General features: G+C 46.6%; 1 protein-coding gene across 2 annotated transcripts in view; it reads right to left on the minus strand.

Annotated features, from left to right (window-relative positions):
• The window catches only part of Ddx31 (DEAD-box helicase 31), a 66,238-nt gene extending 46,972 nt beyond the window's left edge, over positions 1–19,266 (minus strand). The window contains exons 1-9 of one of the 2 annotated variants that reach the window (XM_048345521.1): positions 19,118–19,266; positions 14,081–14,346; positions 13,898–13,973; positions 12,383–12,426; positions 11,041–11,111; positions 9,851–9,915; positions 3,609–3,653; positions 2,168–2,209; positions 1,159–1,223 (exon numbers count right to left, since the gene is read on the minus strand). In XM_048345521.1, the coding sequence (XP_048201478.1) occupies positions 1,159–1,223; positions 2,168–2,209; positions 3,609–3,653; positions 9,851–9,915; positions 11,041–11,111; positions 12,383–12,426; positions 13,898–13,973; positions 14,081–14,346; positions 19,118–19,213 (770 nt within the window). In that variant the 5' untranslated portion in view covers positions 19,214–19,266. Of the gene's footprint in view, positions 1–1,158; positions 1,224–2,167; positions 2,210–3,608; positions 3,654–9,850; positions 9,916–11,040; positions 11,112–12,382; positions 12,427–13,897; positions 13,974–14,080; positions 14,574–19,117 lie in introns of those variants that run through there. The other variant, XM_048345512.1, reaches the window with a different exon arrangement.
• Between the last annotated feature and the right edge of the window lie 177 nt (positions 19,267–19,443).

Genomic DNA, 19,443 nt, shown 5'->3' on the forward strand with positions numbered 1-19,443 from the left:
TGGCTTCTTCTTGCTCAAGGCTAGCACTCTGCCACTTGAGCCACAGCGCCACTTCTGGCCATTTTCTGTATATGTGGTGCTGGGGAATCGAACCTAGGGCCTCATGTATACGAGGCAAGCACTCTTGCCACTAGGCCATATCCCCAGCCCCTAAAATCTTTTTCTTATACCAAGCCCTGTGATAACTTCCACAAAATGGACACAAGCTTTTGCCCCATAGATTATGTACAGTAATTTCTTACTCCTCCAACAACCATAACCCATTGTTCCATAGTAACAGAACAACTTTTGCTGGGTTCATTTTCTGGCTTTCCTTCTAGTAACCTATGATCATGTCTATGTCCTAGCAATGGAAGAAAGGACAAAGAGACTATGCAAATCATACAGGAACCTCTGAAGGGAGGAGTGGAGGAGCTTTGACCCCTTTGTTTCTGCTGGCAAGAAACTAATAAACACGATGGCGGGCGCTGCAGCAACTATCCAACAGTAAGAGGCACTCCTCTAAATGGAAGCCTCCCATGGGGCACGAGAAGATGGGACAGCCCTGGGTCCTGACTCTGGGGCACTGTGCCAGCCCCGGCCTGCCCTCTGACCTCGTGAATGTGAAAGCAAACCATCTACATTGTTTGCCTCCTTTTCACTGTTAGCTTATTTATAGCTGAATCTACCTAACCAATAAGTGTTTGAAAAAAAGAATACAGTTTGGGATTCATCTGAGGTGACAATCTCTAACGACACCCACTGAAGTTCCAATTTACAATTGGCATCAAGGTGTTCACCACATTGCCAAGCACTGTGGACGTTCAGGATCTTCTTTTTGTAAACTGAAAATAGAACTCAAAACCCCCAACGGATACAAGAGTCACACCTAGAATGCATACAGAACCAAGGGGCCTGCAGGGGACCAGGAGGGTGGGACTTAGGAAGGTAACAGCACTGGGACAATAACTGCAGAGACAATCTGTTCCTAAGTTCTTCAGTACTTCATGAGAACAGAAGCGCTAGACACGACCACTCCCTGCTGAAGGGACTGTGTCTGCGGCTGTGAGCAGGAGACTCAGCCCGGCACAGGGCTTTCTCCAGGTGTGGAGGCCACGCCTCGCAGCACAGGAAGATAAGACAGATTCCAAGTGGAATGAACAACAAGATTCCTCCTACCTCGCCTTTTCTGATTTTCTCTTTTCTCCACCCATCAACACTCCAGGCACAATCCAGGTAAATGGCTGCAGAAAAACCACACACCAAATTCAGAGACTCACCAGTCAAAAGGCCACAGGCGCCCATTGATGGAGGCCTTACTGCAGACACTGTTCCTGGGCACTGCATGGTGTATGGTTGTATCAGCTGTAGCTAGGACTGTAACTCTGTAATAGTTTCCTACACTGTCAGAGACAAATGTGAGCTTTAGCTTTTAAAAGGATCTAAGTAGCAAGCTCTCTAGCCTTTTCTTCTGAAATTTACTTAGAAAACAAATTTCACTAAACCCACTATTTAGTACTATTTATCTAGGCTCAGGCCCATAATCCTAGCTACTCAGGAAGCTGAGACCTGAGGATCAGAGTTCAAAGCCAGCCCAAGTAAGAAAGTCCAAGGAGATTCTTAACTCCAATTAATCATAGACAAAGCAGAAGTGGTGCTGTAGTTCAAGTGGTAGAGTGCTAGCCTTGAGCAACAAGAGCTTAGGGAGAGTGCCCAGGACCAGAATTCAAGGCCCAGGCCCAGCAAAAATAAATAAAATAAAAATAAATCTAAGCATACAATCCTTATCCGGCTCCCAATAAAAGAATAGATCAATCCAGGATCTAATTTAGTGGTTGGCAATCTGCAACGCTGCAACCTTCTGTCTTCTTTCTTAAACCCTACTTGCAGCTTTTTATTGCTTTTCATGGATCATCTAAGGGTTGGACCCACAAACCTGACCGTGATGAGCAGATTATAGGACTTGAAGCTCCAGGAAACACTGGTAATTTAGCTAAGCTAAAAATCAATAGTTACTAAGGTTTAGATCAGTAAAAACCAACACAGTTCTATCTTCAGGAAGCACAGACATAAGGGAAAAGGAAATAAGAATAATTCCGATTTCTTTGAAAATAGTGTGGTGTATTAGGTCTTTCCTCCAAGTGTCAAAGAAAGAAAACTATAAAACTGAACTCATGGCTTATCTTACCTTAAGTAGTTTCTGGACAACATCAAAGCTTTGTAGAGCCAGCTGTAGATATTAAAAAGTACAGATGATGAACATGGTCACTTCTACCTTTTTTTAAAGATACTCTAAATTAAGATTCAAACTTGGACCTCATTACGACTTAAGAAAAATAATGCAATACACAGAATCTACACAGAAAGTGTCTTGTTTTTAGACTGGCTCTGAAACCTGCCAGTTCAGGGAACAAGGGTAAAGATGAGATCTATTTCTTGGATGTGTACAAAAATAGTGTTTTGTGCTCCCTCTGCTGGCTCAAATTCCCAGAGTGTCACACAGAAGTTCAAGTCAACAGTGCACACAGATAGAAGAAAGCAGTCAGCTTAAACTTGGCTTTCCTCAGAAAAGAATACATCGTGCATAAAGGGGTAAAGCAGACAGTGAGGCAAAGGGCTAGCCTTGGGCAACTCTGCTTTCAAGATGCCGTACTGCCTCCCAGAGATTATGCTACTGCTACGGTTTATCTGGAGACTGGCAGGTCTTTACACCCCCAAGTTTATAAAGACTAAACAAACCCAGCCAGCCCAGTGAAAACCAGTAAATCATAACCATTAACCACCATCAAAAAAGCCTCTGTCCAAGCAAACAGACTTGGTTTGCATGTGTTTACTATGCATGGAGCATTTCAGTGAAGCAAGAGCCTTGGTGTTGGCTCCTTCCTGGGCTTGGGCAAACAAAAAAGGCTGCCCAGAGCTTCCACCTCGGTGGCCCATTCTCTGCAAGGAGGTTATGAGCACGTGGTAGAGAAGGTGGACGCCCTAATCAGAAATGCTCCTATGGGGAGTATCAGACATTGCTACCAAGAAAGACGAAATCTACCAAGGAGCTTAACTGTTAGGCATAATTTAAAGGGGAAAAAACTGAGCAGCAGCTGCTTTACAAAAGAAAAAAAAAAGGTTTCTTTTCAGAGCCAACTGAATTGGGTTCTAAATTAATTTTTTTTCTTTCTTTTAGGTTTCAACTCAGGACCCTGCCCTTGCAAGCAAATATGCTACAAATTGAGCCATACTTCCACTTCACTATGCTTATACATTTTCAAATATAAAATTGCAATTCTTCCAAGTGGAGCTGTGGCTCAAATGGTACAGCACCAGCAAAAGGTGAGGAACAATAACTAGGTCCTGAGTTTAAGCCCCAATAATGGTATTAAAAAAAAGCAATTCTCCTAATACTTTCTATAGGTACAGACAGATTAGATTAGATTATTAGATTATAGGTAATAGACACATTAGATTTTAGGAAAGAGGAAAATACTTGCCCTACTCAGCACGTGCTCTTCAAGAGTACTTTAGTCTTCTTCCATAGGAAGCGGTAGGATGGCCCCCATGCAAAGAGCAGTGTTATAGTGGCTAAGTGCAGTGGGGGAAAGGCGGGAAGCACTACTGAGAGTGAGTGAGCTACTTACCTCTCTCGTGGGCACGAGAACCAGAGCATAGGGGCCATCACTTCGCTGTTAACAGAAGAAACACACCGTAAGTAGACTGTGGCTCAAATGGCAGAGCACTAGCCTGGAGCACACAAGCACAGGAAAGTGCCAGGCCCTGAGTTTAAGTTCCAGGACTGAAATAAATCCATCAGTTAATTAAAAATACACTTGAGAAAAAAGAAATACGTAAGAAGATAAGAAGATTCACACTTACAGTTAATTCTCCCCAACAAAATGACACAAAAATACATGAATATATAGACGCACATGTAAAACTAGAGTCAGACAAGCTGGTTTCAAAGTAAATGTGGAAACATAAATGTGCAAAAATAGCTATGACGCGTATGAAAAAAAATCTCATATTAATTAAAGTATTTAATTTAAAGCCATCCAGTTAAAACTATATTAGTGATCCAAGCACTGACGGCTCATGCTTTTGATCCTGAGCTACTCTGGAGGTTGAGATCTGAAGATTATGATTTGAAGCCAGCCTGGGCAGGAGAAATCTATAAGATGCTTATCTCCAATTAACCACTAAAAAGCCAGAAGTGGAAGTGTGGCTCAAGTGGGAGAGCACCAACCTTGAGTGAAAAAAACTAAAGGATAGCACTCAGGTCCTCGGTTCAAGCCCTAGCACCAGCGCATGCACGCGCATACACACACAAATACGAACATACAATACATACACACATGTGTATTATTGAATAGACTGAAATAGTACACGAGGTATACAACAGTATCAAACACAGAGTGCTACTTAGGAAAGTAAATGAGTAAGGTTTAGTATAGTGTTGGGAGACAAGCTCTTTGTTTAGTAGCTCAGGCTGGCTTCAAACTTGCAGTCCTCAATAACCCTCCTGCTATTGCTTGTTAGGTGCTAGGATTACAGGTGTGAATCAACCACACCTTGCTATAAGGGCTATTTTATATCACTAGAGATGAGATGATTATTCAAAGTCCTTTTTACAGTGACATAAAACTTAGAAACCTAACTCATAAATCCTAAAAGGAAATATTGATAAATTTTATAATATAAAAATGGCATTTAAAAGCTGGACAAGGTAGCACACTCCTGTAACACCAGTACTCAGAAGGTTGTAGCTCCCTGGAGCATGAGCTCCAGACCAGTGTGGGCTACTCAGTGAGATCTCTCGCAACAAAACATTACATCTGGGCTGAGAATGTGGCTTAGTAGTAGAGTGCTTGCCTAGCATGCATGAACCCCTGGGTTCAATTCCTTAGTACCATATAAACAGAAAAAGCTGGAAGTGGCGCTGTGGCTCAAGTAGAGTGCTAGCCTTGAGTAAAGGAAGTACAGAGACAGTGTCCAGGCCCTGAGTTCAAGCCCTAGGTTAAGAATGGAAAGATATACATAAGTATAATCCGAAGTCAAATATCAATATAGGGAAAAATGTCATATCTAAGAGTAAAGGCTAACTTCCTAAAAGTATAAGAAATTGTAATGAAAACATCACCAACTCTTACTCATTACCTCACTTATAAAATGGTAACACCTCCGTATTAATACTTTAATAACAATGAAATATTTAAAAAATCAACAACTCAAATACAAAAATAAAAAGACAAAAGTAGCTAATTTATGAAAATAAAACCTCAAAAATAAGGCAACTAAACATGAACAGCTGTTCTAAGCAAAACTATCAAACATGAGAACAAAACAAGTGCCAATGCTGATGAGGCAAGAGCACAGGACACGTACACACGGCTCCTGACACGAGAACATGGGACACGCACACACGACTCCTGACACGAGAGCATGGGACACGTACACACGGCTCCTGACACGAGAGCATGGGACACGTACACACGGCTCCTGACACGAGAGCATGGGACACGCACACACGGCTCCTGACACGAGAGCATGGGACACGTACACACAGCTCCTGACACGAGAGCATGGGACACATACACTCGGTTCCTGACACGAGAGCATGGGACACGTACACACGACTCCTGACACGAGAGCATGGGACACGTACACACGACTCCTGACACGAGAGCATGGGACACATACACACAGCTCCTGACACGAGAGCATGGGACACATACACTCGGTTCCTGACACGAGAGCATGGAACACGTACACACGATTCCTGACACGAGAGCATGGGACACGCACACACGGCTCCTGACACGAGAGCATGGGACACACACACACGGCTCCTGACACGAGAGCATGGGACACACACACACGGCTCCTGACACGAGAGCATGGGACACATACACTCGGTTCCTGACACGAGAGCATGGGACACGTACACACGACTCCTGACACGAGAGCATGGGACACGCACACACGGCTCCTGACACGAGAGCACGGAACACGTACACACGGCTCCTGGACATGAGAGCATGGGACACACACACACGGCTCCTGACACGAGAGCACGGAACACGTACACATGGCTCCTGACATGAGAACATGGGACACATACACACAGCTCCTGACACGAGAGCATAGGACACGTACACACAGCTCCTGAATACGAGAACACGGGACACATATACACGGCTACTGGACACGAGAGCACGGGACACGCACACACGGCTCCTGACATGAGAGCACGGGACATGTACACACGGCTCCTGACATGAGAGCATGGGACACGTACACACGGCTCCTGACATGAGAGCATGGGACACGTACACATGGCTCCTGGAGTGTAAACTGCTAGAACCTACTTACAGATTAACCGTAGCACTGGCTACAAAAGGCAAATTCCACTTTCAGGAATTTTTTTACACGTACTTGTGTATACAAAGAAACTGAAGCTTATTCTGCATACTGCATAGCACTTATTATAGCTTTGTTCAAAGCAAAATACTATACTATGTCAATTTCACCAAACAGTAGGAGAACAAGTCAGTAATTTGCAGTACAGGGTACAATGAACCACTAGGCAGCAATGAAAAAGAACAAGGCAGCTCAATATGGTATTAGTAGAAAGTCAAAGACAGAGAGCTGGGCTGGGGATATGGCCTAGTGGCAAGAGTGCCTGCCTCATATACATGAGGCCCTGGGTTCGATTCCCCAGCACCACATATACAGAAGTGGTGCTGTGGCTCAAGTGGCAGAGTGCTAGCCTTGAGCAAAAAGAAGCCAGGGACAGTGCTCAGGCCCTGAGTCCAAGCCCCAGGACTGGCCAAAAAAAAAAAAAGACAGAGAGCTGGAGCAGTTGTGCATACTTGTAATTCTGGCACTTAGGAGGCTGACGAAGAGGACCTCAAGTATAAGGCCAGCCTGGACAACAGAATGAAACCACATTTAAAAAAAAAAAGACAAGATATATGTCATAATGTATATGCGTTGGACAAAAATTTCACCAAAAAAACTGTAATTTAAGCCAGGCGCTGGTGGATCACACCTGTAATCCTAGTTCCTCAGGAGATAGAAGGTTCAAGGCTCAAAGCTATCTGGGGCAGGAAAGTTCTGAGACACTGATCTCTAAGGAACCACCGAAAAGCCACAAGTGGAGACGGGGCTCCAGTGGCCAGGCACCAGGCTTAATCAAGAGAGCTCAAGCCCTAGCAGCCAGTACTGGTGTATACAAAAACCACCTCAGCACAACAGACCATCCCTGGGGCGAGGGGCAGACTGGGAGACCACACTGCACACGGGGAGGCCCCGCCCCTTCAGGGACGGAGGAGGGGACAGGGCACAGAGTGACCCAATTTTCACTCTGCGTGTTCTTCTCTTGCTCTCTCGATTTTTTAAAAAAAATTTCAGATGATATATGTAAATAATAATATCAAACCAAACTAACATGCTGAAGGCCCGCCAATGGGGCCTTGCACATGCCAAGTGCTCACGAACTCTAAACGAAGAGTTCAGAATTGGATTGCAGAAAGGGTAGGTTTAGCAGCAAATTCAATTACAATTCTGGCTTTCATGTTCTGCGTGGGAAACATTTACCCATGCAGAGAAAAAGGATTTAGGACTCAGACTGGAGTAGTGAGGACTCAACACCAACTTTGTGCAACTACACTGGAGCCCAAGCTAGGAATGGCAAACAAGCTGGTACAACAAGATCAGCATGCCGCTCTGTGACGCAGAGGTTCTGACATTTCAAAACGTGTTACTACACAGAGAAGAAAAGCCAATTTCTCGTAAGTGGAGGATGAATGTAATGTTAACAAATCAGAGCCACTCTCCGCACTTGTGGCTCACACCTATAATCTCAGCTACTCAGGAGGCTGGGATCTAAGGATTGAAGTTCACCTGGCAGAAAAGTCCATGACACTCTCATCTCCAATTTACCACCGAAATGCTGGTACACACACGCGCGCGCACACACGCACCAAAATAGGTAGAGGAAAAAATGTGGAAAAGCAGCCCCTTCTCACTCCACCGCTATGGTAGTTTAAGAACCCACTGGGAGTCTTGAGATTATGGCTGCTCCAGGCTCTTAGGAGTCAAATCACATTACAATAAACTCCAAGGAACTACATTAAATATTACTTGAAATAAATGGATTACATTGGGGCTTGGGAAATTGTGCTCATACAAAACATTCTTCTTTTTTTTTTTTTGCAGGTCCTAGGGCTTGAACTCTGGGCCTGGGTGCTGTCCCTGAGCTTCTTTTGCTCAAAGTGGGCACTCTACCACTTGAGCCATGGCATCACTTCTGGCTTTTTTGAATATGTTATTGGAGGTAAGAGTCCCATGGACTTTCCTGCCTGGGCTGGCTTCAAATTGCAACCCACAGATCTCAGCCTCCTGAGTAGCTAGGATTACAGGTGTGAGCCACCAGCACCTGACAATTATTATTTTTTTTTAAAGTAAGATTTCCCTCCTAGCGGAGGCTGGCCTTAAACTTACTACGTAGCCCAGGCGGGCTTTAAATTCATGATCCTTCTATCTCATTTTGGGGGGGTGGGGGAAGGCTTGAACTCAGGGCCTCCTGCTCTTGCTTGGCTTTTCCACACAGGCTGGCATTCTACTACTTCTAACTTTTTGCTAGTTAATTAGAGGTAAGAGTCTCATGGACTTCTCTGCCTGAGCTAGCTTTGAACTAAGACTCTCAGATCTCAGCCTTCTCAGTAGTTAGAATTACAGGCATCAGCACCTGGCCTACTTCAACTATTTGCTTGTGTGTGTGAGTGCGTGCGTGTGTGTGTGTGTGTGCATGCACACGCTAGTATACACCAGTACTGCGGCTTGAACTCAGGGCCTGGAAGCTGTCCTTTAAGCTTTTTCATACAGGGATGGCACCCTACCACCTGAGTCACTTCTCCACTTCTGGCTGTTTGCTTTTTTTTTTTTTTTTGCCAGTCCTGGGCCTTGGACTCAGGGACTGAGCACTGTCCCTGGCTTCTTTCTGCTTAAGGCTAGCACTCTGCCACTTGAGCCACAGCACCACTTCTGGCCATTTTCTGTATATGTGGTGCTAGGGAATTGAACCCAGGGCTTCATGTATATAATAAGGCAAGCACTCTTGCCACTAGGCCATATCCCCAGCTCCGTTTGGTGCTTAATAGATTTTCCTGCCCAGGCTCACTCTGAACTGTGATCCTCAGATCTCAGCCTCCTGAATAGTTAGGATAACAGGTGTGAGCATCAGTGCCCAGCTACAAAACACTGCTTCAAATAAAAGGTTCAGCCTTCCTCGTCAAAAGCAAAGGCTGGAATTCAAGTCCCATGGTTTCCCAACATTTCTAAGACAATAATAACATAAAGAGGTAGCTGCAAACAGACATTTACCTGGTGATAAGTTTGTAGGAGGTCCACTGCTGGGCATTATGGGAGACAGAAAAGGCCCCTAAACAGGACAGAAGCCAGCAGAGAACCATGCACAAGAGATAGCCTGGTCTGGGAAGCCACAAAGAAGCGAGGTGGAAATCCAGCTCCACCGGGATGGATCATGTGGCCTTGGCTACTTTGCTTTTTTTCTCTCAGTGTATCAAGTCTACGGCACTATTAACACATATAACTCAGGCGGCAGAGGGTAAAAGCTGGAAGAGGGTAATGTGTGCAGGGCACATCTGGGCACAACGGAAGCACGGTCGAGCACGTGAGAAGCAGGTTCATTCTATTCCACTCTTGGTGGTCTGCAAAGGCATCATGCTTATATGAAGTCGAAGAAGGAGAGAAAACATGGCTAGGTGAAAACAGTTCCTTTTAGTCCTAATGTTATCGCTGGAGTTCAGGCAATGGCTACTTTACTATGGAATACAGCAAGAAAGCACATTTTATGGCTCACCTGTATTTTTGACTTCAGTGCTTGAAGGGACTGGACCAGAGGGATGCAATACGCAAGAGTTTTACCTTTTAAAAGAGTAGAAAGCAATTAGAAAGGAAGCAGGCTCTGCTATCTTGGGGTAGTTCTAACTTCTGGGAGAAAGTAAATGGTACATCTTACATCTAGGAGAGGTGAAGACGTATTTCACCTACCTGCCCTGACTTTCCAATTTATTTTATATATTTTTGTCAGTCCTGGGACTTGAATTCTGGGCCTGGGCACTGTCCCTGAGCTTTTTTGGTCAAGGTTAGTACTCTACCACTTGAACCACAGCTCTACTTCCTGCCTTTTGCTGGTTACCTGTAGGAAAGTCTCACAGACGTTCCTGCACAGGCTGGCCTTGAACTGCAATCCTCAGATCTCAGCCTCCTTAGTTAGGATTACAGCTGTAAGCCACTGGTGCTTGGCAGAACTTCTAATTTTGCTTTGTAAATTCAATACCTCTAAAAAACCTAAAGCTTTGGTTCCTTTATCCATCCAGCAAGGGAGGTTATGTTTCCCAGACAACACGAAAGCTCAACCTAATGGCTGTTGGTACAGTGAGCAAATGCCTCACTAAGTCCTCCTTCGCCCCGCTGCGGGCTGCGGTGGTCGGCTCACTGCCTCGCGGTGCTGGTGTGCTCAGTGTGAACCTGGAGCAGCTGCCGAAGACAGACACCTTAGGAAGACAGAGGTCTAGGGTTCCAGACCCCTCAAACCAGCTGGGATGGCAGGAATGCATGACAGCGGCCCCACGAGGATGCCACAAGGGTCAGAGAGGCAGTCTATAGATAATGTTCTGTCTCAAGACAGGGACTGTGCTCACCAGACTGTTTTCAGACAAGGTCACACACATGCACACATGAACGCATGCATGCAGAATAAAGCCCATCTGGCTGTAGGTTGTGGGAAGGCAAAGCTCTGAACTGGGGCTCCTAGGAAATAGCGGGACTCAGATCCTGCTTATAGCTCCTGACCACAGCACCGGCCACTGCCCCCTTCCTTCCACTGTGTGAACACATCAGGGCTCTAGCTGAAAGCAAGCACGGCCTCCAGCCCAGACACGATGAAACAGCTGCTGCCACCACCCCAGCCACCTTCCTGTAGAGCCCACAGCAGACCCACAGGCCTAGGGCCACAGAACAAAGGGCAGAGATTAAACAGGGACTGACCTGAGCCCGTCTGGGACCGCACAAGGGCGTCTCTGCCTTCCAGCAACACAGGGATGCTTTGCTTCTGAACACTGGGGCCACAGAACAAAGGGCAGAGATTAAACAGGGACTGACCTGAGCCCGGGACTGCAATGCACCAGGGCATCTCTGCCTTCCAGCAACCCAGGAATGCTTTGCTTCTGAACACTGGGACTGCCCAAAAGAGAGAACACACTGCACCTGCACCGTGTCATTCCCCTACATGAGCAGACGCACAGGCACTCGACAGGCAAATGCCCCAGGCTTGGCTCCGTCTAGAGAACTTAACTTAGATTGCCATTGTGCTAACCTAGTTAAAATAAAAAACTGGGCATAACAAGGAAGTGGAGTTAGCATAAAAGTGTACTATACACTCCACTGCCTTCTGTAATGTGGAATTTGGGACACAACAAAACCTGGAGGAAGATTTCCACACAGAAGAACAAAGCAAGCCAGGAAGCTAGCCGTACAGCCAGTAGCAGCTTTCCACCCTTCAAAAGACTGCCACGGACACACAGGTTCCATCTACAAGCATGTCACGGACACACAAGGCTATGTCTACATGTGTGTCACTGATACACCAAGATACACATGTATGTCTACATGTACATTTAAAACCAAGCATTAAAACAACAGAGAAGGGCTGGGGATATAGCCTAGTGGCAAGAGTGCCTGCCTCGGATACACGAGGCCCTAGGTTCGATTCCCCAGCACCAAATATACAGAAAACGGCCAGAAGCGGCGCTGTGGCTCAAGTGGCAGAGTGCTAGCCTTGAGCGGGAAGAAGCCAGGGACAGTGCTCAGGCCCTGAGTCCAAGGCCCAGGACTGGCCAAAAAAAAAAAAAAAAAAAAAAAAACAAAACAAAAACAGAGAAATCATTTAACTTGGTCTGATGAAACAACCCCACCCTATTCCCCCAAATACTTGCGCTAATCCGTTGCTTGTTGTTAAATACATAGAGACCACTTAAACTGCTGTTCCACTAACCCTTCCATCCAAGCCAATATCTGCTCCTCTTTTGTGGCTGACCTTACTAAACTGTTTTCAGGACCACAAAGACGACAGCGATCCACCCTCTCACCAGGTATGCACCCCATGCAGTTTGCAGCCAATAGCAGAATTTGCTGGAAACCCACTTGGTTTGTCCATTATAGGCAGAGGGCCCAGAGGCTAAATGCTGAATGTCAAGTCTATATGGTAACTCAGCCATGTTTTCTAAGACCACAATACAAACTTGCTCTGCCCTCCACAGATAATTTTCGTTTCTTCTAGTTATGTCCAACGAAGCCCTAAGAAAATAAGAAAGTAGCCTGGAAGTCTTACCTAGTCATGCTGGAGATTTTTAAGACAGTATTTATTGTGGAAATCTGAAAGAGAAGATGGAAAATAAATACTTTTGTATCAGTCTTTTACTACAAATATATTTAATAGAAAGAAGCAAAAAAAAGCCAAAATGCTAGGATGACACTGATTAAATTATGTTTCACAACCCCAGTGGTTCTCAGCTGAGGAAATTCTTTCCCCACCCCTACATTCTCAAGTATCTGGAGCTGGGTACTGGTGGCTCACACCTGTCATCCTACTACTCAGGAGGCTGAGATCTGAGGATCATGGTTCAAAGCCAGCCCGGGCAGGAAAGTCCAAGAGACTTTTATCTCCAATTAACCACCAGAAAACTGGAAGTAGCACTGTGGCTCAAAGTGGTAGAGCACAAGTCTTGAGCTGAAGAGCGCAGATACAGCACCCAGGCCCAGAGTTCAAGCCCCATGACCAACCAAAAAAAAAAGTATCTGAAGAAATTTTCACTTGCTATAGCTGGGAGGAGGTGGTACTGGTACAAGTGGGTAAAGGCCCAGAATGTTGCTAAACATCTAACAACGTAGTTTCCAAAACAGTGAGTCCATAGTACTGAGACTGGGAAACACTGCTCTACTTTTGTAGGTTAAGAAAATAAAGATATGAAGCTGGGCAGTAGAAGTCCTTGTCTGTAATAGTAGCTACTCAGGAGGCTGAGTTTGAAGCCAGTCTGGGCAGGAGAGTCCATGAGACTTTTATCTTCAATTAACTACCAAAAGAACGCCAGAAGCAGTGGTATGGCTCAAGTGGCAGATTGCCAGCCTTGAGCAAAAAGAGGTCAAGGATAGCACCATGGCTCTGAATTCAAGCCCTGGGACTGGCACAAAAAAGAAAAGTAATGAAATGAAACCTATATAACCCATCCTAAAGAAGTTTTCTCTCTTTCCTTACTCATATAAGTCCAGAACATTCATTCATGGTATTAGAACAAACAAAGTGGAGACATGTCCATTTGCTTGTAGAAAATGCATTAATAATACTAATAGCCTCTCCTTTCATCAAGCTCGAAGACTTCACACATCCCTTAACGGCAAGAGGCTAACTCAGTTCTTTTATGGCCACTGTGACATCGGCCACCATGAACAACCCTACCACATCTAGTCAGTAATTAGGAAGTTGTTTTAAGTAAAGAAGCAATCTTTTTTTTTTTTTTTTTTTTTGCCAGTCCCGGAGCTTGAACTCAGAGCCTGAGCACTGTCCTTGGCTTCTTTTTGCTCAAGACTAGCACTCTGCCACTTAAGCCACAGCGCCACTTCTGGCCTATTCTATATATGTGGTGCTGAGGAATCGAACCCAGGGCTTCATGCATGTTAGACAAGCACGGTACCACTACGCCACATTCCCAGCCAAGAAGCAGTCTTAAACTGCACTGGGTAAAGGACAGTCTCCAGTTCTTAAAAACAAGGAGGGTAGGTGGGATGGGAATGGGGTGACGAGTAAGAGTCCCAGCATACCTCAACTAAGAGCAGAAACAATACTCACAAGATGTGGGTGGAGGTCCAGCTGGTGGAAAGCCTCTGGAGTGAATACTTGCTCTCGCTCCTGCTTCACCACAGGTCTGCAGAGGATGGACAAAACCAGGCCAGTGCCAAGGTCAGCAAAGCAAGAGGCAGACACGCGCAACTCCTTCCATCCTTGGCACACCCTGCCCACACCTGAGCGCACCTGACAAGTTGGGGGATTTCAGGGTTGTTTTTAAACAGCGACGAGGTCTTGACGCATGGTCTTTCTTCTTGCTTTCCGCCATCTGTGCTACTAACCAAATTCTTCTTTGGAGAGAATGTTTTTTGTGCATTCCCCTTAAGTATCCTCTGAGTTTCCTGAGCACTAGTTGTCTCGGCTGAGAGAAGGGCTGCTCCTGCTCTGCTTCTCTGTTTAGCTGGAGGAACCTCACTGGATTCTTGGTATTTTCTCTTGGTAGCTTTTGCTTGCTGTGTGGTTCCCAAGAGGAAAAAATCAAGAGGAGATGCATTAGTCCATGAAGACAGCCCTCGGAGTGAAGCCTGACTGCCCCCAGAATCGCATCTCTTCCTGCAGAGATCATTATGCCCCATATGCCAAGCAACAGTTAGGGCTTGCCATTGGATTCTTTGATGACTTTTTCCAAAACGGGGGGGGGGGGGGGGAGTGGGGGCCAGGGGAAGTCACCATCTACCGTACATGTGAAGTCAACCAAGGGGAGGGTGAGGATCAGAACCAATATTTTTCTGAGCTGAGGTTACCCAATTCAGTCTGCTTTAGGGGAAGCAGAGCCTACCTGATGAAGTGTAAAGGCTAAGTCAATTCACACCCTAGGAGTCCATGTGCATGAGAACAAGAGGGGCTGGGGAAATGAGTCCTCTCTCCAATAAAGCAAGGGTAGACCAGACAGGAGGGAAAGCGGGATGTCACATCACAGCTCATGCCCAGGAAGCAGAAACCTTCATTACTGCTCTACCCTCGTGCTTGGATCTGTCATCTTCCCTCCTCAAGCTGCTCCTCCAGATTTAAAGGGTCTGGAGACGATGCCTACTCAGTTCCCATTCCAAATGAGAATGCTGCTCCATTCATCACACCACACTACTTCCAACCTTGCCTTTCTAGTCCCTGCTTGATCGCCCACCACAAGCAATCCACTACTAAGGACTTCCTGCCTGTTGTCTGATCTGCTGTTCACTTCCATAATGTGGATTGGATGTCCAAACTTCCCCTGGCAGAAGCAGCCAATTCCTGTGGGTTTTGTTTTTTTTTAAGGCCTTTTCTCCCAGTTTGTAGAAGAATATCCCCCAAGCAGCCATTGTCTACTGTTCTGGAGTTTGAGATTTCAGTTATTATTCTCTTTGCTTGAGGTAACAACTTGTGTTTACACAGGGCCAGCTTCAAAGCCACCTACTAAGAAAACCAGTTCTTAGGAAAGAACATCTGTAACGATTCCTTTATCTAAGTAATTCAGGAAACACCATTTCAAATAGTTAATAAAGTACGTCTGGCCTATTTCACTTTACAAATGTATAAAGTCCCAAGTCCATGAATTTCAATCAGGCTTCAGGTCTGTTGGATCATTTGGAAAACAGCATGAAACCTGGATTTCTCCAAGAGAGGCCACCCATTCAGGCCACCCCTATCACACGGGGTGTCCATAGGCAGGTTCCCTGGCAGGCAGCCTTGCTAGTCCACACACGAGGCAGCCTCTTCTGCTCCTGACCAAGCCTGAGGATTAAGCAGCTTTTCCACCACTCAGACAAAATCAGCCTCCTTGAACAGATACTTGCTAAGCTGAAGAAGGCTTTCTGCAGAAACACAAAGCACGCTACTTCCTCATGCACACATTCATCTGACCACATAACTCTTTTTTTTTTTTTTTTTTTTGCCAGTCCTGGGCCTTGGACTCAGGGCCTGAGCACTGTCCCTGGCTTCTTCCCGCTCAAGGCTAGCACTCTGCCACTTGAGCCACAGCGCCGCTTCTGGCCGTTTTCTGTATATGTGGTGCTGGGGAATCGAACCTAGGGCCTCGTGTATCTGAGGCAGGCACTCTTGCCACTAGGCTATATCCCCAGCCCCACTGACCACATAACTCTTTCCCCCTCTTCTTTGGAATGAATACCTCAGGTTCTACTAACACTTTAGGTACCCTACCGTCCCAGTCACCATTTATTCCCATGTCAGTGTCTACAAGCAAGTACTCGGAGCAAGGTGCGTTAATTAATGTTAGACATGCTTCCCGCTGCTGATAGGCTAAGACTGAAAATGTACAGCAGGACCAATGAAGCCTGTGTGGCCATCTCGCTAAGCAGCAGCTTTACCCTCTGCCTTTAACCCTTAAAGGGCCCCACGCTCCTTCCCTCCTCAAGTCTCTGCACAGAGCTTCGCCCTACTCTGGGGACTCCACCCTCCTTTTGGCTGGCCAGCACGACTCACCTTTGGTTGCAGGCTTTCTTACTCCATCCTCAAAAGAGCCTCTCCTGACCTCCCCAGCAGGGTGTCCTTCTTTGCAGCACTCAGCCCGACACTCAGCACTACAATTACCTGCCCAACTCCATAAAGCAAAGGCCCAGATTGGCCTGCACAGCACTGCTTCCCTTACAGGGCCCAACCAACACAAAACAAGCACTCATAAACAGTGTTGCCACAATCTGGATACGGTGGTTCCCTTTTCACTCCAGCAACCCTAACTACAGCCTATTCATTCGGCACTTGTCAAGTAGCTTGGTTCTAAAGACAGAGCTCAAAGATTAGCCAAGCCTCTGAAGAAGCTACAAACCAGGAGAAGAGATCAAAGTGTAAAGCCATAAATCCAAACCTGAACTGATTAAAGTAGGTTTGGGCAAAGAACTATAGGAGCACAAGGAGGAGAAGGGAGTGCAGACAGGGGGAAAGAGACAGGCAAACATGGCCTATGGCAAGGGGAGGGAGGGAGGGAAAGAAGGGACATTTCTGAGGTGGTATTTGAGCAGAGAAGCAAGGACATATCTGGATTTTCTAAAACTGAGCTGCATGTAACAAGTCATTTCTCTCTTAGACTCGTTCTTGCACTTGTAAAAGGAGATTATGGTGGATGATCTCTTGAGCCCTCCCAAGTTGTTGTTTTAACAGACATACTGTATAGTTACTGTGTCAGGCAGTGTTCTTAGTACTTACAAGTTATCCGTTTTAACAGACATACTGTATAGTTACTGTGTGTCAGGCAGTGTTCGTAGTACTTACCAGCTATCTTCCTTAGTACTGCAGACACTGATAGCTTATTTATTTATTTTGCCAGTCCTGGGGCTTGAATTCAGGGCCTGAGCACGGTCCCTGGCTTCTTTCTGCTCAAGGCTAGCACTCTTCCACTTGGACTACAGCACCACTTCTGGCTTTTTTTATATATGTGGTGCTGAGGAATCAAACCCAGGGCTTCATGTGTACGAGGCAAGCTTTCTACCACTAGGCCATATTCCCAGCCACGATAGCTTCTTATTTTAAGAGTACATGAAAGCAGAGATTTGAGGGAACCAGGCTTTTCCTAGGTATTATTCCTCTCGGTGTCAAGTTCCTAACAATGATGCTCCAACGCCTTATTAGTCGTACCCTACTTGGTTAGAAAACATCATGTGGTTTGATTTCTATTATGAGTTGTGGGGTTTGAGAATATACGTCAAAATGCTAACCTAAGAGTTATCTCCGAGTAGAGCAATTACGTGCGTGGTTTATCTTCTTTCCAAATTTTTGAACATGAATTTGTACTGCCGTAAGAATCAGAAAACAGCCTTAGAAGATAGTGTGCACAGCAAGCATTAGGGCGTTATGCACGATTTTAGCTATCGAAGTCCTTCAAACCCAGCCCATTAGCTACACATTTTTGGATCCAGGTTCCCAGCACTTCTAATCAGAGTAGCCAACATTGCCAGTCAAGACATTAACCAAAGTATAAATGTACACAAAGCCACTGTACTGCCTCTATAAGAATTATGGTGGATAATCGCAAACCCAGACAATCTATGCTTTCTGAGTCAATCTACTCAAGATAAGTTTGGGGATGTTGTTGGGGAGAACTCAGTCTAGCTGAGGCTAGGTAAGTGCTCTCACTGAGCTATGGCCTCAGCTTCCCCGATAAAGTTTTAAGAGGCAAGCACTTCACCACTAGGCCATATTCCCAGCCCCCAATAAAGTTTTAGTACAGCTTTCTACATCTTAGTTCTTAGATTGCTACATGACACAAGCACTCCACTGACCTCCTGGTGCAGCAATCTATTAGTCAAATAAGACCCATCTTTTATTATTATTATTACATGGACTTATGAAATGCTTCTATGGGCCTGACCATGTATATTAATTCTCATTAAGTCCTCACAATAAACTCAAGTGAAGTACAAATTATCCTTTTCATTTCTAGATGGATAAGGAGGATCAGAAAAGTAACTTTCCCAAGGTCCTATGTTGCAAGGCATAAAGCTGGCCTGTAATCTCAGGTCTACCCTATTCCAGACCACTGCTGTGATCTGTCCATCCCTCCACCCCCACCCCAATGCTTCTTTCGTGTATTTCTCTTCCCAAATAGATCTGGCTACCTCATTGGCTGGCAGAAGACCTCTTATTCCCATGGCTTGTTACAAATACAGAAATCACCAAAAAGAATGATGTGTTTATAGGACATCAAGAAATGTCATGTTCAACACACCTGGCAGACCCTAACTGACCCTGACAACCGAATTTTCAATGGAATCTCACACACACACTGCTTTTTAGAAGAAGAAGAAAAAAAAAGAAAGACAAACTCAAACCCTCCCTTAGCAGCCAACTTTATCTTTCCTGTCCGTTTGTAATTTAGGATTTTACCACAAACGTTCCCCGTCCTCCTCGGGTAAGATGAAGGGCTGACCCTGGAAACCAGCTTCCTGCTCCTCGGCTTGGTTAACTGTAAAAAGCATCTTTCGCTTCTCTAGTAAAGGGAATCCTTTCTCTCCTACACTGGATGACAACCCATGCCGTCTTTAGAACCACTCCGAACAAACACCCGGCCGGCACGCTCAGGCTTGAAAGCAGCGACCCTGCCCTGGCCCGGGTGAAGGAGCCGGCTCGCGCCCGCTCAGCCTCCACTTCCCAGGAAGGCCAAGTCTGCGGTTCTCGATCCGCCCCGCCTGCCGGCTTCCCCCGGCGAAGGGCAGAAGCCCGCCGCCCCCAGCCCGCCGGAGCCCCCTGCCGCCGCGCCCCGGCCGCCCGGGCCAGAGCCGGGTCGGAACTCACCCGCCTCGCCGGGGGCCGGGGGGATCCGGAGGTGGTGCTGGGGGAGGCGCCCCGCGCCCCGGGCCGGCGCACGAGCGAGCCGCGGCGAGCGGCCATGGCCCGAGCCCAGGGCCCCGGGCCACGTGGGCGCGAGGACCCCGCCGAGCCCGGCCGCCGCCGCCGCCGCCGCCGCCGCCGCTTCCGGGTGCGGGAGGCCTCCGGAGGCCGCGCGCGCCGCGGGCCCGGGCGGGCGCGCCGAGGCCGGCTCCGGGCCCCGTCGGCGGCGGGAGGTGCGCGGTGGCTCCGGTTCCCTCGGACGCCTGAGGAGCCAGAGGCTGCGCGCCGTC

This window comes from Perognathus longimembris, chromosome 1 (genome assembly GCF_023159225.1).
Source record: "Perognathus longimembris pacificus isolate PPM17 chromosome 1, ASM2315922v1, whole genome shotgun sequence".
Lineage (NCBI taxonomy): Eukaryota > Metazoa > Chordata > Mammalia > Rodentia > Heteromyidae > Perognathus > Perognathus longimembris.